The sequence below is a fragment of the Xiphophorus hellerii genome, chromosome 21 (genome assembly GCF_003331165.1).
Source record: "Xiphophorus hellerii strain 12219 chromosome 21, Xiphophorus_hellerii-4.1, whole genome shotgun sequence".
Lineage (NCBI taxonomy): Eukaryota > Metazoa > Chordata > Actinopteri > Cyprinodontiformes > Poeciliidae > Xiphophorus > Xiphophorus hellerii.
In genome coordinates, this window is record NC_045692.1 from 12,609,342 (window position 1) to 12,634,451 (window position 25,110).

Genomic DNA, 25,110 nt, shown 5'->3' on the forward strand with positions numbered 1-25,110 from the left:
CTTTTTCTTAGGCAAACAAGTTCAAAATAAAAAATCAAAAAATCAAAAACAGCCTAGAAGAAATTAAGGGATAATTCAATATTTAGGTATCTATTCAGGATCATTCAAAGGTTCATAAAATAATGCCCGTTTATACTTTTCCAAATAATTTTAAGTTTGCAGCTGTTTTACGATGGCAGAAGTCAACTTTGGTCATGACTTTTTTGTACAAGGCAGCTTCTGCTGCTTTGGATTTATACTAAATGAAGCAGATAGGAAGATTAAATCCTGACAGGTTATTCACTACTTAATTCACTCTTTAATGAAACCTTACTAAAAATATATAGATAAAAATTGTTTGCCTAAATGTTCAACACTCAAACCACCAGTATTTCTTTTTTTTTTTTTTTTTTTGCTTGTTAAGAGCTGCAATCCTTTTTTAGAACCAGAAAGATAGCATTTTAATTTTGCAATGCAATTTTCCAAGCTGAACAAATAAGCATTCCTTTGAGTTGTTTAAAAAAAAATCCCTTACTTCTCCTAGCTAATATGTGACCTGAAAACTCTAGGGCTGTACAAACAACTCAGCAGTTTGAGCATGTGAGTTAAAAACTAGCTCATGACATCTTTGCTGACACCAATTAGGGAATAATTCTTTCTTCTTGTTTTTCTCTGGGGAAGTAAAAGGTCAGCTACATAACAGCTGCAATAGAAATAGTTGGAATTTCATTGTTCTGCTCCCAGATGGCTCATCAAGCAGACAGAAACAGGTTTTTACAGAGGTATTGGCATGGATTGGTGTTTTTGTTTGCCGTTAGGCAACGAGGACATTCATTCATGTTCTCTATTCTACATTAATAACTGTGACCCTTTGCCAGCCTTTCTGAAGGTCACAGTGTTTTGTATCTTACTTTTTTAACAGTTTCCACCGCATACCTTTACATTAGTTTTTTTTTATGTATATATAGATAGATAGATTTTACACATTTCGCAACTCTTATCCATGCAAAAATAAGCGCGTTTATAATTTTTACTTACTTCCATTGTAGGATGTTCAAAATCTAGATATAATAGAAGATAATATAATAGCTTTTAGGACTAAATTTTAGTTTTCTAAAATATAACAAAACAAGAAGTGCTCTCTTTGAGTTATTTGAGTTGAAAAGAGTTGTACTACAGTTTACTTTCTTATAAGGGACAATATTAAGTTGTTATTTATTATTGTAAGAAGTTAGGTGATTTGATCAGATACATAAATGTATCAAATATTCATCAGCATATGTAAGCATCTCCATATTAACACCTGTTTTAGAAGTTGAGAGTTCGGGTGGTTAATGAAACAATGCCAACTCTAAAAGACAGCAGTAGCAACAAGTTGTCTTTACTTAAGATCATGTGTAGTAGGTTTTCCAAACTATTTGGAGATTATTGTTTAAGACAGTTGATTTTTTTTTCAGTAGTAGTATTATCTCCAAGTTATACCTAACAGGCTTGCCAACCAAAATCCAACAGATTGGAAAATTTCTTGATTTCAGCTGGTAGCATCTGAGTTAAATCAATAGCATCAATCCATCCGGCCTTGCATTCACAGTTAAAGCCGCTAGTGGTGTAATTATATCTAAGGGGTGCAAAATTATTTTTGCACCCCTTAGAAGGTGTTGAGCCTTGTGTAAATAACAGCCTCAATATTATGGCTGCCCATGTCTCTTCATGATCATACAGTAACAACGATGGCTGTTTCAAGTAGAAAAGCTGCTAAACATAAAGGCTTAGAATAAAAAGTGGGTGTATTTAATTTTGACAATGACTGCATATATAACTTACTTAAGCCAACACCCATATATCAATGCTGTCTGACTCAGTATGTGGTACAATGTGGGAGAACAGTGACACTGATACCAATCAAAAGAGTTGTTGCAGGGAGAAGAAAAGGGCTGGGAGGGTGTCATCCTGACAATGAGTACTGCTCCAAAGCAGTTTCAGTCGTTTGGAAGATCCCCTTTCTTGTCACTCTCCTCTGCAAATTGCGGGATAGCTAACTGTGGCGTCACAGACATCTTATCTGCTGAGTAACTGTTTCGTTTCAGCACTGTGATGACTAATCGCACCAAAAGGCAAGAACAAAAAATCTGACTAAAAACTGTCCTTTCCATGAGATGTCTTCACAAGCAAAACAAAAACACTGATAATAATCTAAATCACTTTATTAATTTAAGTTAGGTAGAGACACTAAACATTGGAACCACATTTGCTTGACAATGGAGCATTTTTTTTTTTTTTTTTTTTTTTAGAATATTACAAAAAGAGACTTATGTTATGCTGTCAAACAAAAGAAAAAGGCAAAAATTAAGAGGTAGAGAATTTAGGCTCATCACTGTGACTGAGGGAATGATGCCTTTTGGAATGTATTGTATTTAACATTCAAAACAATATATATATATATATATATATATATATATATATATATATATATATATATATATATATATATATATATATATATATATACACATATATATATATATATATATATATATATATATATATATATATATATATATATATATATATATATATATATATATATATATATATATATATATACAGTACAGACCAAAAGTTTGGACACACCTTCTCATTGAATTCAATGAGAAAGTGTGTCCAAACTTTTGGTCTGTACTCTATATATATATATATATATATATATATATAAAGTATATAAAATAGTCATACATCAAATGTGGTGGGAACACTCATTTGGGCGAAGGTTAACAACATTTAAACATACATTTCACTTTAACTGGTCAGAAGAATGTCAGAGACAATTTTACATATTTTCTTTTTTGGTGGATGTGGGGGAATAAAAAAAAACAAAAACATTATTACAGTTCCCTCAACCACTCAGTGTCAGGACAGTAACTTCAACTGGAGTTAGTTTTTTAGCAATATTGTTCAAAAATATAAACGTACAATATGAACAATGCCTTAAAATGGACACAAATGGAAAAAAAAAAAATATATATATATATATATATATGTAAAGACCTGTTCTCTCGGGTTCTCTTTAAACAATACATTCTGCTATCAGTCACATGCTAATTCAACCCAGGACAATGATTTATTTATTTATTTATTTTTACTCATGTTCCATTTAAGAGATTTATGAGAACAGCAATGACTGAAACTCATGATACAGGAAAGTCCAAAAAAGGTTATCAATAACTTGGCCACTGAGTCCCATTTGGAATGCATTTAAAAAATCAAACTTTGCTACATGTCTCTAAAAATTACATATTTAGGCAAAACAAGAAAGATGGTACGTGGCAAAAAAAAAAAAGAAAAAAAAAAGCACACTAGCATGAATCAATGCTGTGTAAACTGGACTGAATAAACGCCTCTGAATAAGAAAATGTTGGCTAGCTTGAAGCATTGTGTTAAATCTACACAAAGATCACTGGCAGTGTGGGGAAAAGCAAATCGGAATTTACAACATAAAAATTAGAACTTACAGTGCATGTCTACAAAAAATAAAATAAGTGAAAAAAAAGATTACTGTTTGTACAGTAACATACTGTATATTTCCACAATGACACTAGATAAGGCTGGTGACTACATTATGTAAAGAGTTAATTACTGGATACCTTTTTTTTTTTGTATGATTTCAAAACTAGTGATGGTATATAGATGTTGATTTCTATGAAAACAAAAACTCAAATGATTCCTTTGTGTAGTACGCAGCTTTTTTGTTCCAGAGGAACAATATGGTAAATCTTTGCATTTGCTCAATGCAAGTGCACCAGTCTAGATTCAGTCTTTTTTCTTTCTTTTTTTTCACCCTCCCCCATCTTTTGTCTTCAGTGGTTGTTTCCATATGCTTGCAGGTACAGCGGTGTGGAAAAGTCTTCGCCCCCTTCCTGATTTCCTATTTGTTTGACACTTAAATGTTTCAGAACATCAGTCCAGTTTAAATGTTAAAAATAACACAAGTAAACACAAAATGCAGTTTTTAAATGAAGGCATTCATTATCAAAAGAAAATAAGGAATGCCTTAATTTGGCCCACTACATGGCTTGTGGCCTTGAGAAAAAGTGATTGCAGGCCTCACTTGCCTCAGTTAAGGTCAAAGGTTATGCCTAAGAGACTTGGCAAAAATGGCTTGCTTGGCAGAGGAAAGTTTGCCTCGATTTTTCCAGAACACATCTTGACTTGACTAAGACTTTTGGAAAAATATTTCGTGGACTGACAGGACAAAAAGTTTAACTCTGGACAGTGTGTGTCCCATTACATCTAGCATAAAAGTAACTGCTTATCAACAGTGAAACATGGTGCTCAAAAACCCTCCAATCTGGGTGAATTACAACAATTCTGCGAAGATGAGAAGGCCAAAAATTCATCATAAGACTCATAAGTTATCACAAACATTTGATTGCAGTTGTTGCTGGTAAGGTTGGCCCAACCAGTTATTAGGTTTAGCGGGATATCACTTTACTCGGACTAATATTTAAATTGCCGTGATGTTCTGAAACACTGAAGTGTGTGAAAATACACAAAAAACCTGAAAATCGGGAAGGTGGCAAACCATTTGTCGCTCCACTGCATGAATGCCCCGGTTGTAAACACTTCTCCTTAGATCCCGTTCTTCGCTTCATTGTTGTTCATCGCCTCCTTCCTCTGAGCTAGGAAAGGGTACATGCATTTGTCGGCACCGAGGAACCGGTACATGCACACGATGGCCTCAAAGGGCAGGATGCTGTGGAAAACGGGATGGAGTTAGGATTAAAACTCAAGGATCCTCACTACATTTCACTTAGGGGTAATGGAGCATTGAGAGGGTTTCTTACCTTTTCATAAAGTTAACCATGTAGATGATGCGAGGTGTGCAGACCATTGGCTGATCTGTGAGGATGGCTCTCATGGCTTGCTTCACACAGAACTCTGGCGACAGGGGCGGCAGAAAAGGCTCTATCTCCTTCCTGGATCGAGTAAGGAGTAGCTATTGTTAACCACGTTGTTCAATCATGTTTTGATTTAAATCATGTGTGTGAACAGCCATTTTGTGGCTTGGGTCTTAACATTGGAAAGGTCACTACAACACACAACTATGCTGACCAACTTTTCTGTCCCTCCAGTATTGTGCTCCCCACAGCACAATACTGCCACCACCGTGTTCTTCCTGGAGATGGTGATTTGTGTACTGAGGAAATGCACACACAATCACCATCATTTAAGGATGCATTTTTAAAAATGCATCCTTAAATGAAGAGAGAATTGTTATGAGTTGTACACCATTCGTAACAACGTCCATTTAAACCCATAACGGTCAATTTTGGTATCATCTGACGAGGGCACCTTATTTTATAACTTAACTTGGCCCACTACATGGCTTGTGGCATTTTATGGCTTGTGGCATTTTATTACTTTTTTCAATAATAGCTTTCCTATTGGGGCATAAAAGTAATGGGGGTGGAATCAAAAATCCATTAAGTATAATTTCCCTTCCAATTCAAAATAATGTGCTACTTTAGGTTGGTTTACAACTTCAAATCCCAATCGGAGTCAGATGGTTATCTGTCTTCACTAACTCTGAGCATGATTGTTATTATTAATGCAATGACACTGATTAGGACTAAATAGTTGTGGGGGTGGTGGGTTAGTTGACAGTAGAGCCACCTGCAGACAATAACCATCAGACAAAGTGAAGACCATAACAGCAGCAGTTATTGTGGGGGGATGGAGCGTGTGGGGGACAGAGACCAGGTGCACCTGGTCTTGAGGTTTTTACCCCGGGAGACAAAAAGCACCCCCCCTTGTTTACACAGTGTTGACTTATGAAACAGAAATCACTGTGCCGTAATTCTCCCAACAAACCCTCAACGTCTGCTTTGATGTTCAAATGTTGTTCCGAACACACTTTTTCAGAAAATAAAAACTCAACCCAGGTGCGAGAAGGAAAGAAAAAAAAAAAGAAAGAAAAGAAGTGCACAGAAGTGGATACGCTCGCCAGTTCGTGTTGTGGCTCACCTTATCCTGCAACCTTTGAACATTCCCGTGTTGACCAGGTAAGGGCACACCAGGGTCATGTTGATGCCGTCCTTCTCTGAGGCTTTAATCTCGTGGCTCAGGGACTCGTGAAACCCGATGGCACCGAACTTGCTGGCACAGTAATCCTGAGCAGAATAAAAAGAAAACAGATTTGACCCGTTAACAAAAAAAAAAAAAAAAAAATGCACCTAGGGACTATAAAACATTATCAAACATGCCTCAGTGGGCTCATGGGATTCTCCTAGATGGTAATGATACAGCCACAAAGAAAACCTGAGGGAGCCTAACCGCTTTTCTATGGTTTCATTAGCATTCTTCTCGAGCACATTAGTATGCTGCTCTGCTGAGCAGGAAGGTTTTGATGTGGTACACTGTGGAAATAATCTTTAAAAAAAAACAGACTAAAAAAATAAAGGAAGGTAAATATATGCGTGACAATAGACACAGGAAGCTCACAGTACAGTCATAGACTCCTAAAAAATAATAATGTGCATATCTGAGGTCACATTTAAGAAATGAACATTTCTAACAGCAAACTGAAAGTGCAATACACTTTAGTGTTAATCTAAGGCATTATTATATTTTTAAGAATGCATCCTTAAATGAGGAGAGAATTCAAAGTAGCTGTCCTTACAGAGTTTTTTGCTGCAGGAATAAATAAGAAAACTATCATTTAAAAAAACTTAAAATTTGAAGAGGATACTGTTTTGCTCTCTCGGGTTATGGCGATAAATAACCCCCCTCAAAATATTTTAGAAGGAATTAGAATTAAAAAAATACTATAGGAAGAAAAACCATATCAATGGGAAAAGGTTGTGAGCTGAATATTTAATGAGGAGCAAGTAGTCCACAAAGCGATGATGAAGATGTCTCTGTCCCACGGGGAGCTGTCAGCTCATTCTGGCCCCGGGGCCAGTGCCCACTGGGGGCCCCCGACGCCCCCGCTGCTGCAGATAGAGGAATCTATACGACACTCCCGAATGCTCATCTGTGTTGCTTAATTTAACGGGTGGGGGAACAACTAGAGAGATGGGGCCTAACCTCCCCGCTCTCAGCGTGCAAGCTGGCACGCCGACGGCCGAGGAGAAAAGCCCGCTCGCAGATGGTGGGAACGACGGGGATGTGTATGTGTTTCTGTGTATGATACTAACCTCAACTCCAGCTGTGCTGAATAAACCGAGGGAGCTGGCAACAGTCACAATGTGACCGTGATTCAGCTCCAGCATCTTGGGGAGAAACGCCTTGGTGGTCTGGAGGAAGGACAGAGGAGACAGAAGGGCAAGGAGAAAAAGCAGAGAGGTTAGTTCACTTGTGCAGTTTGTCTGTGCCAACACTCTTTGATCCTCTCTGCCTTCCCCCCACTCAGTTTCTCTTGCTTCTCCATGGTGATGCAGAAAGAAGCATCAGAATGAGAATTCATAACTGAGAGAGGGGGGGAGGTACAACATTTAAAGATTTTTAAAACTTTTATCCTTATAAAGCTCATGTAAAAGAGAAGAAGGATGTCAAAGAGATGGATGCGAATCCTGCAGCAAAGTCTCTTCTTTTCCCACACAGATCTGGTGCCTTTCGTTGAGCCTTTCTCTAAAGACTTGGTGACAACACCAGTCACAGGCCTCCGCTCACTCACCACCTGTAGCAGCTCAGTTCAGCCTCTCTTCTACCTACACCCCCCGCCACCCGAGCGACACTCAGTGGAACAGCTCCTCAGATGAGCGAGTCCAGCTCAGGGATGAAAGAGTTTAAAAACCGCTACGCCATGTGAAAGGCGGACTAGTTCCACCGGCTGGTCCAATGACGGTTAGAGGCCTACAGCTGAACCGGGCTCTACCCGTCTGCTGCCGGCTTTGGAGCGCCTCTGCACACAGCATGAGCCAATGAGCAGGTGTGACACATAATGACTATGACAGGAACTGACCAATCACTCTCCCACTGGGAGGTCTGCAAGAAACTGGGAGCCCTTTTGTTGGTGACTGAGCAAATGATATAGGTGAAATATGTTCTAGCACAGTGAAGAATACATGTAGCCTGCAGTGCTTAAAGAGTGTGATGGAGGTGAGATGTAAACAGACACTTTCGTCTCCCTACACCTGTGAAACAGACATTTACTGCCTATACTGTAACATTACAGAAACAAGTTCTTGCACAATTTATATGTCAAAATTCAACATTTTCCAGACAGAGCTTCAGTATTCTGAGTTTATTTTTTGGATCCTTTTTAGTAGAAGAATACAAGGTTTACTTTGGTTTCACTGTTGTTCAATGTTTTTCACAGAGGTCAGGCTTTAAATAGAGAAGCTGATGTGAGGAAGTTGAAGTAAGGCCTAAAGGTAAGAATGATTATGGGATGAATGTGAGTCAAGAATATAAAGACAAGGAAGAAATAAAGGAAATAAGTAAAGAAAGGTCAAAGGACTAAATGGCAAAAAGGATTGAGGAAAGGAAGCTAAGAAAGAATGTGAATGGAAGGAAGGAAGGAAGGAAAAAAAGAAGGTAGGAAGGACAGGATAGATTATGGATAAATTATGGAAAGGCTCTTACTAATTTTCCAGAAAAATTAGTTTGGAAAATTATACTACACCTAAATTGCTTGTATTCAAATAATTTGTGATGAAATAAATGAAAGGCAACAGTTTTATGATCTGAACCCCTTGCCAGAGAAATGATCCATGCTTCTTAATAAACATTTACAGAAGGGGAGCACGGAGCCAGTGAGAGCATGGTACCAGGTAGTACAGCCCTGGATCCACCAGAGCAGGGAGGAAAACGCCTCATTAAAACTGCACCTAGAGATTAACTGTATTGGACCTACTGACGTTTAACGTAATCCTTAGTGAGACTTCTGTGTTGTAGATGCCTTTCTGCTTGTTTAGTGAGATGAAACCTACACAGAGAGGCTGTTGTAAGAAATAAAAATGACCTCATTGTTTGAGTTAATTTTTTTAGTCAGGTATAACTGATCTGAAACGGATCCAGACATCTGCAGTTTTCCAGGACATAAATTTTAAGGTCAGTGCAATATTCAACTCATCAAATGATGGGGCCCAAAGAGAGGTAACTCAGAGAATGCAAGACCCGGGCAAACGCTGAGAGACGACTCTATGAGCCAGAATGGCAGCAGAGGGAGAGAGTTGCGTGCAAATGAAGAATTACCTCAAGATATGCCCATACCTGAGTTGAGCCAAAATTTCCCACTCCCAAAGCAACTTTTTGACAGCAGGGAATGACTTGACCTGGCACTATGCTATACAGTTCAAGCCAGTTTGCAGATTTCAGCTGGACAGATTTGCTGAGTGGTCTTTTTACCTGGAACTGGTGGAGGAAAGATTGCTCCCCCAAGCTGAGGACGGGCCTGAGCGTGACCAACCATCCCATCTCTCTCCCTCCCTGCCGGGGTGTCCTGCTTCTCATGGCAGCTCTGGCATGTGGGTATGACCCCCACTGACCTCTCTGACACAAAATGTGTGAAGGCAACGAGAGTCTCGTGTCTTACATCAGAGCCGCCGTAATTGGGTCTCAACGCTCTCTTGTTCCGCTAAATTACCCGCTGACACAGCCGGGCCTCCTTGGCCCAAGTGGGGTGCCCTGCCCGCTGCACCCCCTCCTAATTGGTGGGTGCCCCCTGGAGCATTTAAGCCACACAAAGCTTCTTGCAGCTGGGGTGTCAGGCTGCATTAGTGCTAGCGCCTGACCAACAGGAATATGAACAAAATATTGGCCTTTGCATTGGACCAGATGGCCATTTAATTGGGTTGACTTCTCCCTGGATGAGAGAATGAATGGGAGGGAGTACAAATCTTTCTGAGCACCAGAGCTTGACTGATACCACCGTAGAATGAGAAAATGGAATGGGTTGGGTTGAATTTAGTGACCATAAGGGATGATTGATGAAGGTTGTTCTTATTGGAGGGACCAGGCTAAATAGTCAGCATCTGCTGACTGTTACTTAAATCTTAATCCAAGTGGTTGCACAACAGGAACCAATTTATTCACATGGAAGGAACATTAACGAGTTGGAATTGGTGTTATTAAGTACTCTGTGTCTCCAGAACATACCTACATAATAATGTAGGTTGAAGCAGAAGACTTGCTAAATTAAATTTTCTTTTTTCCAATTTGCTCACCAAATTTACTCACCTTTCAGGGAGATTTTGTTTATTTTTTACTTTGTATTTTTTTTGTTTTTACAAAGGTTTCAGTCATAAAGACACATTGCTGTGAAAGGCATCAATAACAAAGGAGAAAACTTTGTTCTCTTAGCTTTAATCAAATATCTTGCACACAATGGTTTGTGTAAGCAAAACTTTGGATGGTTTCCAAATTACATTACAGGTAGAACCTAAATGATTAAGATTGATGGTTCTACTGCAGAATTTTTGCAAGTCTATAAACGGGTCCCAAAAAGTTCAAATCTTGGCCCATCTTTGATTTTTTGCTAACTTTTTCATATACTGTATATTATTCAACAGTACTGTAATTTACTGCTCTGCACCTTCTTCAAACTGGTTTGAGTATATTCAACATGTCTATGATAGTGCACAAGAACAGCTCTGTAATCTATGACTTGTATTAAATGCAGAGGAAACGAAACTTTGGCGCCGACAGAGAAAGTTTTTGTGAAACAATAGTTACCAAATAATTGGTGTTAACTTGTCAATATTTAACCTTTTGACTTGATGACTTGTCATTTAGGGAGTACGCTCATTATCTTGTGAAAAAATTGAAGCTCTTCCTAGGATTATTTGATGGTAATTATAATATTTCTTGCTGGCAGATTGAACCTTTAGAGTATCACTGAATATAGAGATGAACTGGATGTAAATGCGTTGGCTATCTCTCAGTATGTCACGAGGCACTGAGATTTAATACTAACTAGGATTTTCACATTTATCAGTGTCAGCTCTATGCAACGTTGCACGTTTGTGGCCTAAAATGTATTTTAAAGTATGTGTTTAAAGAAGGAAACAAGAAAACCAGTAGTCTAAATCAACTTACACTTACAATGGTGCTTTAAGTGTAGAGAGATAACCAAACTCGGAAAGAAAGCTTTCGGTTTTTCAACATTTCATGCCTGGAAAAATCTTTAAACTGAACTTATTCTGCAATACTTCTATGAATAAATTTAAAGGTCTGTTTAAAAATTAAGTTAGGTCTCAATGTATGCAAGTGTTTCACTGTCTGTTTTTGTTTGATGTACTAATCTATATTTACTGTATTGCTGCTATCTTTGACTGGTGCCCCAAGCAAAAGAGAACCTTCAGTTTTAATGGGACAAACTTAGTAATATAAAGGAAACAATAATGTTGATTGACATTTCTAGGACTTTATTTTTAGGGCTTTATTTTCTAATGGAACTCAATGTTGAATTCCATTTGATTTTCAAGATTGTGTATTTTATGGAAAGGGCATCACTGTGCTTTCAAAATAAGTGTTTAATGAGACACACCTCACTAGCTTATACATAAAATACCATTTAAAAATACGACCTAGTTTGTATTTTTATAATATCATTAATTTGTTTTAACTTGCCTGAACTATTTCTCAATCATTGAGATATAGTAAAAAAGTAAAGAAGTAAGGCAAAACTCTTGGCTCTTTCTCGGATAACTTTTTGGCCTGTGAGCATCTCCTAGTATCATATCAGACATTTAATTAAAAGGAAAGATTGATGGGTGAAGGAGTCATTAGTTGTAGAGGCAAGAACAGGTACATGGAAAAGGGAGGAGTGATAAGTAGCCGCATGAAGACATCCAGGTGCACTAGGCCGGAGGAGGGGCCCTTATAAAACTAGTCAAGTAGGACCCTTCTGCCTGGCTGCCTCCTTTCTCTGCCTACAGAAGGAATGCTGCCTGCAGAACTTGGCTCCTGTCAGCTGGCATCTTGTCAAGCTGATCCACAGACAAGAAACCAATTGTCAGATAAAGTGGGTCAGCAGCAGCTTACCATTACCCTCTCGCCTGGCCGATGCATGGGATGGCACCAGGTTCTTTTCCCGCCATGTCATGCCGTTGCACAAGATAAGTGGGATCTCCACAAGCGGGAAGGGGAAGCGAGTGTTTATCATTCACAAGACCACCTGTTGGATAACTAGCTCAAGATGCTGATGCTAATTTCCTTTCGTGTCATTCCACTAGATAAATGCAAAGCTTCAAACATGAACAACTCTGGTGTCTCTCTTGCAAAATGACTGTGCATCCCATGTGCCATCATGACTCAGAAGTAAGTGGCCAACATCACAAATGGTCAGCTGGACTAATAAAAGCATCAGAGAAATGCATGTCTCATAAAAACAGAAAAATCTTAAGAGAAGAAAGGGACTGAATCATAGTTTGTGTGTGTGGCAAAGCCGGAAGAAAGGCGCTGGCCTCTGTGACTCCCTTCCAGCTGCACCCAATGCCTTGAAATCAGCTTGGGAGGAGTCAGAGAGGCCCCTGGAAGGAGGAGAGATGGAGTACGGAGTATGGGGTCTGGGTTCGGCTGCTTTGGCAGACAACCACGCTACGATTACCATCCGTTTCCTGCTCCAATCTCAGTCATTGCCTCATTCCTGATACAGTGTCCAACAAATGAGAACTTGAACAGATCCGAAACTGTTGCTACAGGAGTTCTCTAGACTTCTTTCTCATACAGTTCAAGTGTGAGGAAAACTTTGTTTGTTTGACAAATTTTGTCTGTTTCTGAAGAGCAACAATGTTTTTCTTAGCAGCAAGAGACTTTCCCAAAACATTTAGATAACTTGAGTTACAACATTTTGATTTTTTTCTGGCCATTTCTGATTTTCTTTAAGATTCTGTCTGATTTGGACCAAGTCTGATCACTACCTTAATTATAATAAAAATATTTCTTTGTAAACAGTTAGCATGGGACATCTTTTTTGTATATAGAGGTGTTCCACAGGAATTGTTCTGGGACTGCTGTTATTTATTAATAAATCAACAATGCTTGGTTCCATTTATTTGCTGATGATAGTGTGATTTACTCAGGTGAATTCTCATCTGTAAGTCTTTTGGCATTTTTTGTTTTGAATATTGAAAATACAAAAAAAAAAAAATAGCAGTTCTTCGCTGACTCGGAACCAAAATCTTTTAATTTTCCATCTCTGCTCTTCATGAATTGGTTTACAAATAATATTATTAAGAGTCCTTATTAATTATCGCTTAAAACTTAGAATCTTCTTCAGAGCTATGGCTCATCTTTCTTTTAAGGGACACAAAACTGCTCCATTCACATTTTTGCCTTGTTGTTGGGATGTAATTTGTATGAATACCTCTCCACAGTTATCATCTGCTCTTAAGGCAGTCTACATTTAACTTCAACACAAACTTTAGATCTCTGACTTATCACAATATTTTGTATTTAGCATTGAATGATTTGCTTTATCTGTAAACCACTGACTCTTGCAGTCAACTTTGAAAAAACCCATATGCATCTGAGTTAGGTTAAACTTTTAAAAATATTGCTAATGCTCAAACACCTGGATGTAAGTGTTTAGATGGATGATTTAATTGAGGATTGGACTTTGCCTATAGTATCATCTGATTATATTCATTTCATTGTTTACATTTCTAATGAACTTTATGTTTTCTTACATATTTGTTGTTTGTAATGCTGTTTTGAGTGACTGTCAGTTTAGTGCAGTTTTGTAAACTGCATTTCGAATATCTACACCACTTTGCTGCATTAAAATGAAAATAATATTAACCTTAAGCTACAGTTTGTCTGCTGAGTCATAAAGGGAGAAGTTAACCCGTCTAACAACACATCACCAGAAAAAAAGAAATCTAAAACATGGAACAAAAAGTACCACCTGCATGTAGTAAGAAACAGTGTTTGTGAGAGGATAGTGGTCAGGTCTCTGTTAGTCTAAGCTCTATTCATCCAGCTTGTGTCGTTAATGAACCACATCCTCCATTCTGGCTGTCGCCATTCATTAAATCCTTCTTTCATCTGCCCCGTCTCCTCCTCCCTACTCCCTCCCTCGTCTCCACCCCACCTCTAAAGAACGCACGCTCTGCATAGAATACTGGAGATACACAAACACAGCTCTCTATTAGGAATCCCCAAATCTGCCACCCAACCACTGGATCCTGACTCCAAATCCTGGATGTAAAAGAACACGAGGAGAGCCAGCAGAGAGGAGCATGAAAAGAGAAACCATTAGGGAGGAAATACACAACCTGTTTGATAACACAAGAGACTTTCATGCTCAATTAGCGAACTTCAAAACTGTTGCGTTGTCATTGCATCCCTCAGAAATCGTCTCGATATAAAAACAACCTGCAGCCGCAAAAAAAGTGCAAACCCTGCTTCTCCTATGTAAAGTGAGAAGTGCTACGACAACTCTACCTCTGGGTGAGAGAGACATTACTGTGGAGTGAAACTGGGAAAAAAAATAAATAAATTAAATAAAAAGACAACTAATTATGCACAGGCACGACAGCTGCCAAGCAGAGCTGGCTGCTGCAGCTAAGTGATAAAATTCATTTTCATTACAGAGCCCCATCCATCTAATTTTTTTTCAGAAAGGCTTCCCCTCACATGAATTTTCTAATCACAGTGGGAGGCTGTATCCTGTGGAGGCTCAAATATGCCGCAGCTTAATAAACATACAATTATTTTTAAAATTTAATTGGAAATGAATCTGTAAAACAAATAAATAAATAAATGTATCGTTTGTTTAATGTAATCTTTATTAAATAATTAAATATAAACATTAAGATTAAAAACAATCTATTAATCACAAACTTCTGATATAATTTTTTTTTTCATTTTTTGCACTTATTTACTATCTAAGTTCATTTGCCATAAAATATTCCACAGCTTCGCACTGACTCATCAAGCAGACTCTAATATCTAATTGGTTAAACTGAACTGTAAGTCATTGTGAAACCAATCAACTTCAGCATGAGTTTTTTACTCTGTGCGCGGTCCGGTGGGGTCGCACTGTGTTCGCTTTTAGGTTGTTTTTTTTTTTTTGCGTGGTTTCAGAAACTGACGGTCTGATGGGAAAATCTATCCACTTCCTGGCTGCTTGACCATGATATTTGCCTCCTCCTGAGCATCGCGCTAAGACCACCGGAGGGTTCACTATATGTTTGCCCCACCCAATGACAGACCCTCAAATTGTTATAAAGTGCCCATAATTCAATAAATAAAATAAATCATTAGATTGTGACGTAAATCTATCTGTAATAAACATTGTAGATACATTTATGTGAAAAAAAGTATTCATATGTTTTAATTCTGACATTAAGAAATAATTAGTTAGTTAGATCACACCGTGGCACATTTGACCTTCCCTATCCCCCATTCCTTTTCTGTTCTATGCTGCAGCTCTTGTTTATTTGAAGTGAAACATATTTAAGTGAACAAAATGTTTCATTGGAGATAAAACGGCAGAGGAAGGCCCCCGGGAGGGGAGCCAAAAGAAAATTTGATACAGATCCCCATCAAATCACCACCTGCCAACAAAATGTGCTGAACTGATACGAGGCTTATGCAGATCCCTCTTTCCATCACACAAGGATAAAGGAGGACCTTCCATACCACAGGAATCAGCACCAAATACAGGGGAATTTTCATCAAAGAGAAACCTTGTGACTTTCCTGTGGCAGAACTTTAGCTAAAAAGTGAAACAAAATATGTCTGTTTATGGTCAGATACTTTCACTTTCTCACTCAATGAGGGATTTAGGCACTATCTTTGATTTTTGACTTGGACACCAAGAGGTGGGATAAGAGGTTCTGAGGGAAGCATGGGAGCTGGCGTGGAAAAAACCTGGCACCACGTTGCTCGTGACACTGTTTTATATGGCTCATCACAGCGCAAGGCCCCAAGCAAACAAAACAAACCATGACGACATGATCAGGAGAAGCTCACCCAGAAGTGTGCGTGACAGTTGACCACCATGGTGCGCTCGATCAGCTCGTCCGGGCACTCCAGGAGGTGGTGGCCTGAGACCACGCCAGCGTTGTTGATCAGTATGTCCACCTCTCCCACCTCTCGCCGCACCTTCTCCGCCGTGGAATACACACTCTCGCGCTTGCCCACATCACACACGTACGTGTAGACCTGAGGCTGAAAAGCAGGGACTTCCTCCACTCCTCCAACAGGTCCTGCAGAATGGAGAATGGAGAAATGATGAATGGAGGTTTAAGTACGGCGCAGAAGGTAAATGATGAGACTGTAGAAGAATGAATATATTGTCCACATGCAAACTATATTATTAAAATACTCACAATAAGTCATGCTTTAGTCAGAGATTTACTGATTTGGATTTTTTCCCCCCTGAAAGATACAAGTTTTTTCCTCTAAGGTCTATAACACATTAAAAAGGAAAAGAGTGCTGCAGTTGTTTTGATAGTAGAAGTTTTTCTACAAGTTAAATAAAAATGTAAGATTTTCAGCATTTCACCTGTTGAAAACTGATTAGCTGATCATGAAAAAAAAATCCTCTGATTCCATCTCTGGCTGACTGACAGGTGTATCTCTCCTTTCCTAAAGCTGCTCAAATGGAACCTGAAACTCTAAAATATGGTGCAAAAACGATGTTTCTATTCACATTTTCTAGTATTTGACTCTGCAGTTTGCTCGAGCGCAATCGAGGGGGAAAAATCGGTTGATTCCGATCTCTGGTTGATTGATTAGTCAATTTCCTGTTTACGCTGACACTCAGTGAAGACTTGGCTATAAATCTGAGATAGAGTAAAAAAATTCGTTAACCTCTGTAGCAAAAAAAACAAAACAATGTTTTTTGTGGGGGTGGGGGGTATTTTTAACATCCTTCAAAAGTCCTTCAAAGGGTTGACTTACCATCTCTTGCGACGGGAGTCTCCGCTTCGTGGTATATCTGTCGTACCATCTCTGCCGTTTCCTCATTGCTCTGGCTGTTTATGTCCCACAGGACCAGGACCGCTCGTCGCCGGGCGAACTCCTTGGCGAACAGCCGCCCGAGGCCGCTCCCAGCCCCGGTGATCACGCACACCTGTCCCGCCACGCTCTTCTCCTTGGGTCGCACGACCCATCTGGCCCCGGCTGTCACAAACGCCCAGAGCACCTTCAAGATAACCACGAAGAACTCCGCGATGATCATCATCATCTTGGCCGTGCTTTCTATGAATTTCAGATAAGCGATATTAAGACGCGCAAAAAAAAAAAAAAAAATTAAAAAAAATTTATTGTTCCAACCTGTTAGCAGCAGAGGGATAGGGTTTCACCGAGAAAACTTGGATCAGAGCGCTGACAGAGGAAAGTGGTGTAGGAGCGCACACAAGAGCTCAGATTATAAGAGGTAAAAAAAAAAAAAAAGAAGAGAGAGTTCAGTTAAGAATCCGGTTGAGTATTGAGCGCTGATCTGGGGTGACTAACGAGCAGCTACTATGGATTGTCTCCTACCCTCTCTGCTGCTGCTGCTCCACATCTCATGTCATTCTGATCCGCATCTCACTCGCTATTTATTCAGTCCACCCATCCAACGCCAGACCCAATAGGAGTGGGCGCCTGACAAACTGAAGTGCCAGCTATCTACACTACACTCAGCATGATGCAAGGCAAATAATTGGACAAAAATATGTGTGAATCCCCCACCAGTTAAAATAAATAAATAAATAAACGATCTCGAGGTACCTAATCAGTATTTCTGTTCTGTTTAGTTAGACAAATTACAGAATTTTGGAGACTATATTGCAAGTTTAATTTGCTAGTTAAAATACTATGTAATTATTAATGTATATGTCTCTCCTGGTTTGTTCCCCGTTTCCAAAAGGAATGAAAGTTAATAATACCTATAAATCTACCCCTACAAGGTTGTGAGTAAACCTTTTCCCTGACAACTAGGGCTACACTAACAAACAGAATTTTGGAGGGTTGGTCTTAAATATTAATTATTATTTTTTGAATAAACTTGAAATGAGCACATTTGCTTGTAAACCTAATGTTAATTCAAGGTTATATTTGACAACATTAGCAACTAAACTATTTGACCAATATTAAAGTGAAAATAATTGGTTCTGTCACAGGTTAGTTTTGCTTTTTCACTGTATGTGGTGTCCAAAAAAAAAACAACAAAAAAACAGTAATGGCATGTTTATACTGGTTGTACTTGGCCTGAATATATCCACATGAAAAATGTTTAAAATAGTCATAAGACTTGTGGTTGTCATCGTTTCTGCGGTGAAACAAGAATTTAAATACAGCTAGCAAGAGAGCTAATGCTAAACTACAAATTGCTAGTGAGCTGATAGCCGTATTGAATTTGGTGTTTGGGGTTGGTCAGACGGTCTTTCTGAGGACCCTAATATTTAAAGCTCCATAAAGATTTGAAATAGTAAAAGAAAATAGAAAAGAAAAGAAAAAAGTTTTTTTTCCCTGTGTTTGTGACACAATGCAGCATAGGCAAAACAACTCTAGCTCCTGCTTGGTCTTTAGATTGCTCTCAGGATGTAAAACATTTCATATCAATCTTTACCAATCATATACGCAGACTGGCTAGTTATGGTGTAAATGGTGAGAAATGTGCCCAACTTAAAAACAGCTTCAAACGCACTAAAATCCTTTCAGTAGATACAGATAATGGAACTAAATATCTTATATCTCAGATGGGGGTGGGGTGGGATGAGGGAGTAATTAAGGTACATTTCCTCATGTGTAACAAGGACACCTTTTTTTCTTGCTTACATCATTTCGGTGTTGTGCAACCTCTATCAACCTATCAGATGTCCAGTCTCCCGGTAGGGAGGGTAACTGACAGCCAACAATTGGAAAATAAATCGCTTCATCAATCGTCTATAGAAGAGTACAAGGCAAAACAAAACAGAAACATGAATGCTTGCTGATTAATCCACCACTGATATTATAATATTATGGGAGACGTTATACTGACTTCATATCCCTGTAATAGACTGAATTTGAATTTGAATGAAACAATTTCTATGTGACTTTACAGAAGCAAGAGGAAATGAAATCTAACCCTACTTAATGTACATGAAATGCCTGATTAAATTATGGTTAAACTTTAAAAGAGCAATTGTTTTGACAAATGATTTGAAATGTGCCTCATTTTATGGACACTCAACCCAATAGTAGAATATTCCAAATGCCTTGCAAAGTCTATAATAATAGACATTATTATTATTATTATTATTATTATTATTATTATTATTATTATTATGTTACATACAATACACAATGTCCTTTTGCTGTGACTGTCAGGACAACTCGTCTTGTTGAAAATCTGGAGACGTGTATTAATCTTTTGGAAATTAGGTGTTTGCGCCCTCTGCTGGTCCAACTAGGGGCTTACTACAGAGTTGCGTCAAAAGTGTGTTTCTTTTCACTGATAAACTTTTAAAAGAGTTGTATACTAGTAAACTTGGGTTTTGCAATGCTGTACTAACTTTACCAGACCAACATTAATAAAATAATTAGACCTGAGCCAAAACATCAGAGTAATACATAATATGGTATTATATGATTACATAAAAATAATAATAAACTGATTATACATGTCAGTAAATGTCATCAAATAATATTAAATTTTTTCAGGTAAAAAGTGCCCCCCAAAACATAATTTTACCCTAAAACTAGCAATTAGGGACATTATACTTGAAAACAAGTATTCCCAGCATCACGTTTTACACATGAATTCCAATCATATTGTTGTTTGAAGAACATTTTTGGTTCAGCCACATTGAATGTATGAATATGTTGAAGGTCATCATGCAACAATATCTCAACTGTATTTGAGTTCATATTTTGATATAATTTCAAAGCTCAGGTTTTTTTAATCTATTCACAAGTGGACTTCTTTGAGAGTTTGCATCATTGTTCTGAAAAAAAATGTCATGTAAGGTCACAAACTGATCATGAAGTTTTCTTCTTCTGTTTTTTCCTTGTAAACCAGAACTTATACTTCCATGACTGTCAATATGAGGTTATTTTAATAAAATACTGTTAATTAAATGCCAGATGCAATGGGGCATACATTCATCTCACAGTTACTTCCACTTGCCTCTCCTAAGAAAGTTCAATACTGTTCCATTTTTTTAATCCATTTGATTACAATGACTGTTATTGTGGCTTGCTTTGCATCCCAAAACCTTGGAATTCGTTTTATAACCCTTTTTGCAGTGATAAATGTTAGTCTCTGTGCTTCTGATTTGTTGTTTAATATCTTTAGTTTGAGGAATCATGTGTTACTTCACGATATATTTTAGCAGACATATTGACAGACAGGTCTAATTTGTTTTATAAATCAGTGTGACAGAAAACCCCAACAAAAATAAAGTAAAAAAACAAAACAAAACAAAACAGTGATTCTGTAAGGGGCAATTGCACTCTCTTTGGATAAGTAGTATGGATGTATGGGTTGATTTTGTTTCAAAATGGAAGAAACCAAAATAGGTAAATGTACATTAAATATAGTCCAAATATGAAAATGTTTTATTTTAGTTTAATGACTAAATAACTACAAAACGATATGTGTGCAAAACTACATTCTATTTTTTTTTATAAAATAAATGAATAAATAAATAAATAAATAAATGTCATAATTAGCTTTCTATTTTTTAAAAACTATATAGTAATTCCTTATATGACATGTTACCGATATTAAATTACATTATATTAAAAATGTTTGTGTATAATACTGGTCATAACAAACAGTAAATATCTTTTCAAAAATAAATTTTCAGAAGATCAGAGTTATAAACATAGCTATAAACAACTGTAAAATCAGACTTAAATAAAACTACCCTAGACATAGAACAATAATAATAAAAACATAATTTAAACTTATTTTAGTCAGGCACCCAAGTGGGCACCCTGACGATCCTTTATCCGGCACATGCGCAGATGGAGATTTCTCTTTCTCGGTGATCGCAATGGCGGACGCAGAGTGAGTGATTCCTCTGTTTTAAAATCTAAGCACATCTAGTCATCATATGGTTATAACTCCATATTTAATAGCTTATTTGTGCAATTTAGGTGTTATACAATTAAACGATTGAAGTATTGCTGGAGAATGTGACTTTTAACTTTTGTTTTTATGGCTATTTTATGCATATAGTGTTGGCAGAGCAGTGTTCAACATGGCTGCTATTTGGTCTCTGAACACTCAAGAAATGTTCTTTTCTTTTTTAATATTGAAGGAAATTTGGAAATTTACTACATATATGTAGCAACACGTCTTTTCTATTCATTTGTTGTCAGTATATAAATTTTGATGGTAGCCGGTAAAGAACTAGGCTAACTAGCTAAGCACTACAGCACTGTAAATGATATGCTTTCGTTTAACGTACTAGCCGCTGCTATGTTGGACAATCAGAACATGGTGCCCCTTTATCGACAATATTTTTAATAATATGCCCTGACAGAAAAAAGGTGCCGTCGGTCCCTGAGAGCCTTTTAAAAAGGCGAAAGGCCTTCGCCGCCTTGAAGGCCATGCGTATCAAGAAGCTACTGGCGGAGAAGAAGGTAAATTTGATCTACTGCTTTACGTAGTCTCTGCTTATTAAACTGAAAGTAGCTTTATGGACCGTTTTAAGCACATCACTATTAATTTCAGGCCCGGAAGGTGACCAGGAAACTGATCTACAAGAGGGCTGAAAAGTACCACAAGGAGTACAGGCAGATGTACAGGCGTGAGATCCGCATGTCTCGTATGGCTCGCAAAGTGGGGAACTACTATGTGCCACCTGAGCCCAAACTGGCCTTTGTTATCAGGATCAGAGGGTAAGTTGCTCCTATGGTTATGGTGTTATGACTTTAACATGGAATGCTGGAGTTGCAATAATTGTTCTCCCTGTGTTTGTTTTTGGTTCATGGTCAGTTCTTGCTCAAAGTCAGTCCAGTATCTGTGTATTGATGATTTGCCACTGTGTGGCCTGCCTGATTTAATTTTTATACTCTATGTACTTTATCAGTTTCAACTTAGTTGTGCAAGTTTAGGGATGCGATTAGGACTGATATATAGGACTCTTGTTGTCTTAAATGTATTTTTCTTGTCTGGGTAAGTATGGAAGTAGAAAATATAGGAAATCATAGGCATTTTAAAATCATATTCTCCATCCCAGGAACTGTCATACTTACGTTTTCACAAATATTTCTAAAAGTAACTTTAAAGGTAACCTAATTGGGTGCTTTTCTTGTTTTCATGTAAAAAAATGTCTTCATCTGCTCCCTCCATCCATTGATCAGTTGAGCCATCCAGTAATTTAATCATTAGTTCAGCCATCGGTAGAAGCTTTATACAAGTCCTATGAACTTTTGTTTCTTTTTGCACTATTACTTTTTCTTAATATCTTAGCTAAGTGTGCAAAGTGATATATGTGTCAGTCTGTCCTATCATTAGATTAGCTAGCTTTCTACCAGTCCACTTTTTCATTTCCCTCTTTCTGCACCTAGTTTTGTGAGTTCAATATTCAAATCTTTAGCTAAAGCAGGTATAAACTGATAGTGAACTTTTGTACTTCAGATGTGGGCTAAAAAATCCTTATCTGGTCATCTGGAAGTCAAAAACGGGGAATATGATACATTCCCTTGTATTATGTCTAGGGCCGTCAGTCAGAGCAATATAGTGATTATTATGATTAGTTCATGTCAAATGTTATGGCTTTAGGTTTAGAGTCGTGTTCCAATGGCAATTTCGGAGCTGTTGACCTCCTTGAAAATCAAACAAAAAAAATCATCTCCACAGTTGTTCTGTAAAAATTTTAAAACTTTAGTACATAGTCTCCCAATCATACCATGATTAGATGAATTTTATTGGTAGAATTACTAAATGTTTAGGGAAAGAATTTATTTCACAAATCTTAAACAACCTTGACTAGCAAGCTAAGATGGTTAAAATGTATTGAGCAGCAACAAATTGCTTGTCTAAAGAAGCAATCCATGTAAAACTAAGTGGTTAATGATGAACATTCTTTCCCCGACTTATCGACAATGGTGAAAGATTAGCTTCCTAAGCCAATATCCTTCTGAAACCACTATCACTACTGCTATTTGACAGTTAAATGTTGGCATGGCTCAAAGACTTAATTATTATTGTTGTGTTTTTAGTATCAACGGTGTCCCACCAAAGGTCCGCAAGGTTCTGCAGCTGCTCCGTCTGCGCCAGATCTTCAACGGTGTGTTTGTCAAGCTGAACAAGGCTTCTATCAACATGCTTAGGATTGCAGAGCCTTATATTGCTTGGGGGTAAGAATATTAAAGTGTTCAAATGTAGATTTTTTTTTTTTAAATATAGGTAAAAATATTTTGGAATGTGGTTAATGATGCTGAACTTTTTTCCCCATCATATCGACCATGATGAATACTTGCTGAAACTAAGCCAGTTTTGTCTGAAACCACATTCCAAGCCATTCTGATTGCCTCAACTCCCAGTAACTGGTTTGTTTTTTTGTTAGCATTGTGAAGCATTTTGAGTTTAATAAGCCAAGGTTTGGACTTTAAAAGTCCAGATGTCTGTAATCCTTGGGGGGGCATTCTTATGCAAGATCTTTGGGGGTTTGCAGTTAAGACTTAAGTATGTATATTTATATGCCCTACTACTTTTAACTAGATTTGGAGTCGTTTAGTTAGGTGATCTACAGCCCTAAGTCTCATGGCCCACTGTCTTGAATTTTTTAGTAATGTTCTGCATCAGCCTCGTCTCAAATGAACAGGTCATAGCAGACTGCTGTGCACCTGTTGAAACTGAAAATCATCTGAAACATGTAGGGCAGGGGAGCTGGAGGACCCAGGTTGGGAACTGTTTATTGGGTTATTAAAGCATCTTCTTTAAATACTTTTAAGAACTTGTGTTCTTAGAAGGCAACTGGGCTCTTGTTAAAAGGTTTAAGCTTAAGTTAAACACCAGCAACATATTTGAATAGTTAAAAGTGTGTAAAATTTCCAGTGCTGTTTGAAATTATGTCCATGACTTTTATAACTATTTTCTGATAATATTCAGATACCCCAACCTGAAGTCTGTGCGGGAGCTCATCTACAAACGTGGCCACGGCAAAGTGAAGAAGATGCGTATTGCCCTCACAGACAACGCTCTGATAGAGAGGCCCCTTGGTAAGAATCTCTTCCCTCACACAACGTGACATTTTTTGCAGTTTATTCTTTTCTATTTATCCTATATTTATGCACAGCCTCATTTCTGATTTTCACATTCTGGTTCATAATGTGGCTAATGATGTACACTTTTTTCCCCGTCTTATCGACTTTGGTGAAAAAAAAACTAAACTAATTTAGCCAGTTGTATCTGAAGCCACTTGCCAGTCTTATTTATTTAGAAAGCTTGTTTTGGTTTTATTTCACAAATCTTTATGATCCATCTATAATTTATCCTGAATTCTTGAGTCAGTCTCACTAGATTAGACCTTATGTACATATTTGTGTCTTTGGTCTTATTTTGATGCCAAAGTCCCAAATCTGAGATCTTGAAATACTGGTACAAATTTTTCTGGGAAATCTGGGTTTTGTTTCATACAACAACAAAAAAATGGTAGTTGAAGAATCTGTTGCTTTTCAATATATAAAACTGAAAAAGGCCCACAGTTTGTATTTAAAATTACTGTATTTTCAGTGAAATGAGTAGCTGTGAAACATTTCTTTTATCCTACAGGCAAATACGGCATCATCTGCATTGAGGACCTTATTCACGAGATCTACACAGTTGGCAAGAACTTCAAGATGGCCAACAACTTCCTGTGGCCTTTCAAGCTGTCATCGCCACGTGGTGGTATGAACAAGAAGACCACACACTTTGTTGAGGGAGGTGATGCTGGAAACAGGGAGGACCAGATCAACAGGCTGATCCGAAGGATGAACTAAGTTTATGGTAAGTTTTAGGATTGCCGTACAGATATTTAAAAAACAGCTGTGGTCAATGATGCATAATCTTTTTTCCCCGTCTTATCGACTATGGTGAAAATCAGTTGTTAGTAAGCCAACCATGTCTGAAACCATGTCTTTGCAATTACTGATTATGTTCATTACCTGGAGTTTGCTTTCTAATACTGTTTTTTTTCTCTTTTCAGGTTTTCAAAGGACTCAAAATATACAATAAAAACATGTTTAAAAAAATGTCTTGTTCACATCTGT

At 37.8% G+C, this 25,110-nt stretch overlaps 2 protein-coding genes and 4 non-coding genes across 7 annotated transcripts; 5 read left to right on the forward strand and 1 right to left on the reverse strand.

Annotated features, from left to right (window-relative positions):
* Positions 1-3,082: 3,082 nt before the first annotated feature.
* Positions 3,083-17,580, reverse strand: rdh10a (retinol dehydrogenase 10a). Its single transcript, XM_032551258.1, has 7 exons — positions 17,209-17,580; positions 16,834-17,133; positions 15,901-16,136; positions 7,173-7,271; positions 6,001-6,146; positions 4,821-4,952; positions 3,083-4,729 (listed from the first exon to the last, which is right to left on the reverse strand). The coding sequence occupies exons 2-7, from the start codon at positions 17,117-17,119 to the stop codon at positions 4,606-4,608; spliced, it is 1,023 nt and encodes a 340-aa protein (XP_032407149.1). The 5' UTR covers positions 17,120-17,133; positions 17,209-17,580; the 3' UTR covers positions 3,083-4,605.
* rpl7 (ribosomal protein L7) lies at positions 15,867-25,085 on the forward strand. 2 transcript variants are annotated; one of them, XM_032551261.1, is made up of 8 exons: positions 15,867-15,912; positions 18,743-18,749; positions 21,393-21,492; positions 21,584-21,750; positions 23,077-23,214; positions 23,969-24,078; positions 24,632-24,847; positions 25,047-25,085. In XM_032551261.1, exons 1-7 carry the CDS (start codon positions 15,882-15,884, stop codon positions 24,838-24,840), a joined length of 762 nt encoding a protein of 253 aa, XP_032407152.1. In that variant the 5' UTR covers positions 15,867-15,881; the 3' UTR covers positions 24,841-24,847; positions 25,047-25,085. The 2 variants fall into 2 exon arrangements, with proteins under 2 accessions (XP_032407152.1, XP_032407153.1); XM_032551262.1 differs by lacking the exons at positions 15,867-15,912; positions 18,743-18,749 and adding an exon at positions 20,836-20,914.
* LOC116712394 (small nucleolar SNORD12/SNORD106) lies at positions 22,918-23,007 on the forward strand. Its single transcript, XR_004337535.1, has one exon. It is a non-coding gene; the product is annotated as a small nucleolar SNORD12/SNORD106 (small nucleolar RNA).
* On the forward strand, positions 23,279-23,370 carry LOC116712389 (small nucleolar SNORD12/SNORD106). Its single transcript, XR_004337529.1, has one exon. It is a non-coding gene; the product is annotated as a small nucleolar SNORD12/SNORD106 (small nucleolar RNA).
* LOC116712392 (small nucleolar SNORD12/SNORD106) lies at positions 24,187-24,281 on the forward strand. The gene has a single exon (XR_004337533.1). It is a non-coding gene; the product is annotated as a small nucleolar SNORD12/SNORD106 (small nucleolar RNA).
* LOC116712393 (small nucleolar SNORD12/SNORD106) lies at positions 24,886-24,978 on the forward strand. The gene has a single exon (XR_004337534.1). It is a non-coding gene; the product is annotated as a small nucleolar SNORD12/SNORD106 (small nucleolar RNA).
* Positions 25,086-25,110: the final 25 nt, after the last annotated feature.

Bases quoted from the DNA above. Each gene is read 5' to 3' on its own strand.
- rpl7 (XM_032551261.1), top strand. From the start codon at position 15,882: ATGATCAGGAGAAGCTCACCCAGAAGTGTGC. The intron at 23,215-23,968 runs GTAAGAATATTA...GATAATATTCAG, and splicing joins GAGCCTTATATTGCTTGGGG to ATACCCCAACCTGAAGTCTG. The intron at 24,079-24,631 runs GTAAGAATCTCT...TTTATCCTACAG, and splicing joins TCTGATAGAGAGGCCCCTTG to GCAAATACGGCATCATCTGC.
- rdh10a (XM_032551258.1), bottom strand. From the start codon at position 17,119: ATGATGATGATCATCGCGGAGTTCTTCGTGGTTATCTTGAAGGTGCTC. The intron at 7,272-15,900 runs GTGAGCTTCTCC...TCCTTCCTCCAG, and splicing joins ACTGTCACGCACACTTCTGG to ACCACCAAGGCGTTTCTCCC. The intron at 6,147-7,172 runs GTTAGTATCATA...TATTCTGCTCAG, and splicing joins TCAGCACAGCTGGAGTTGAG to GATTACTGTGCCAGCAAGTT.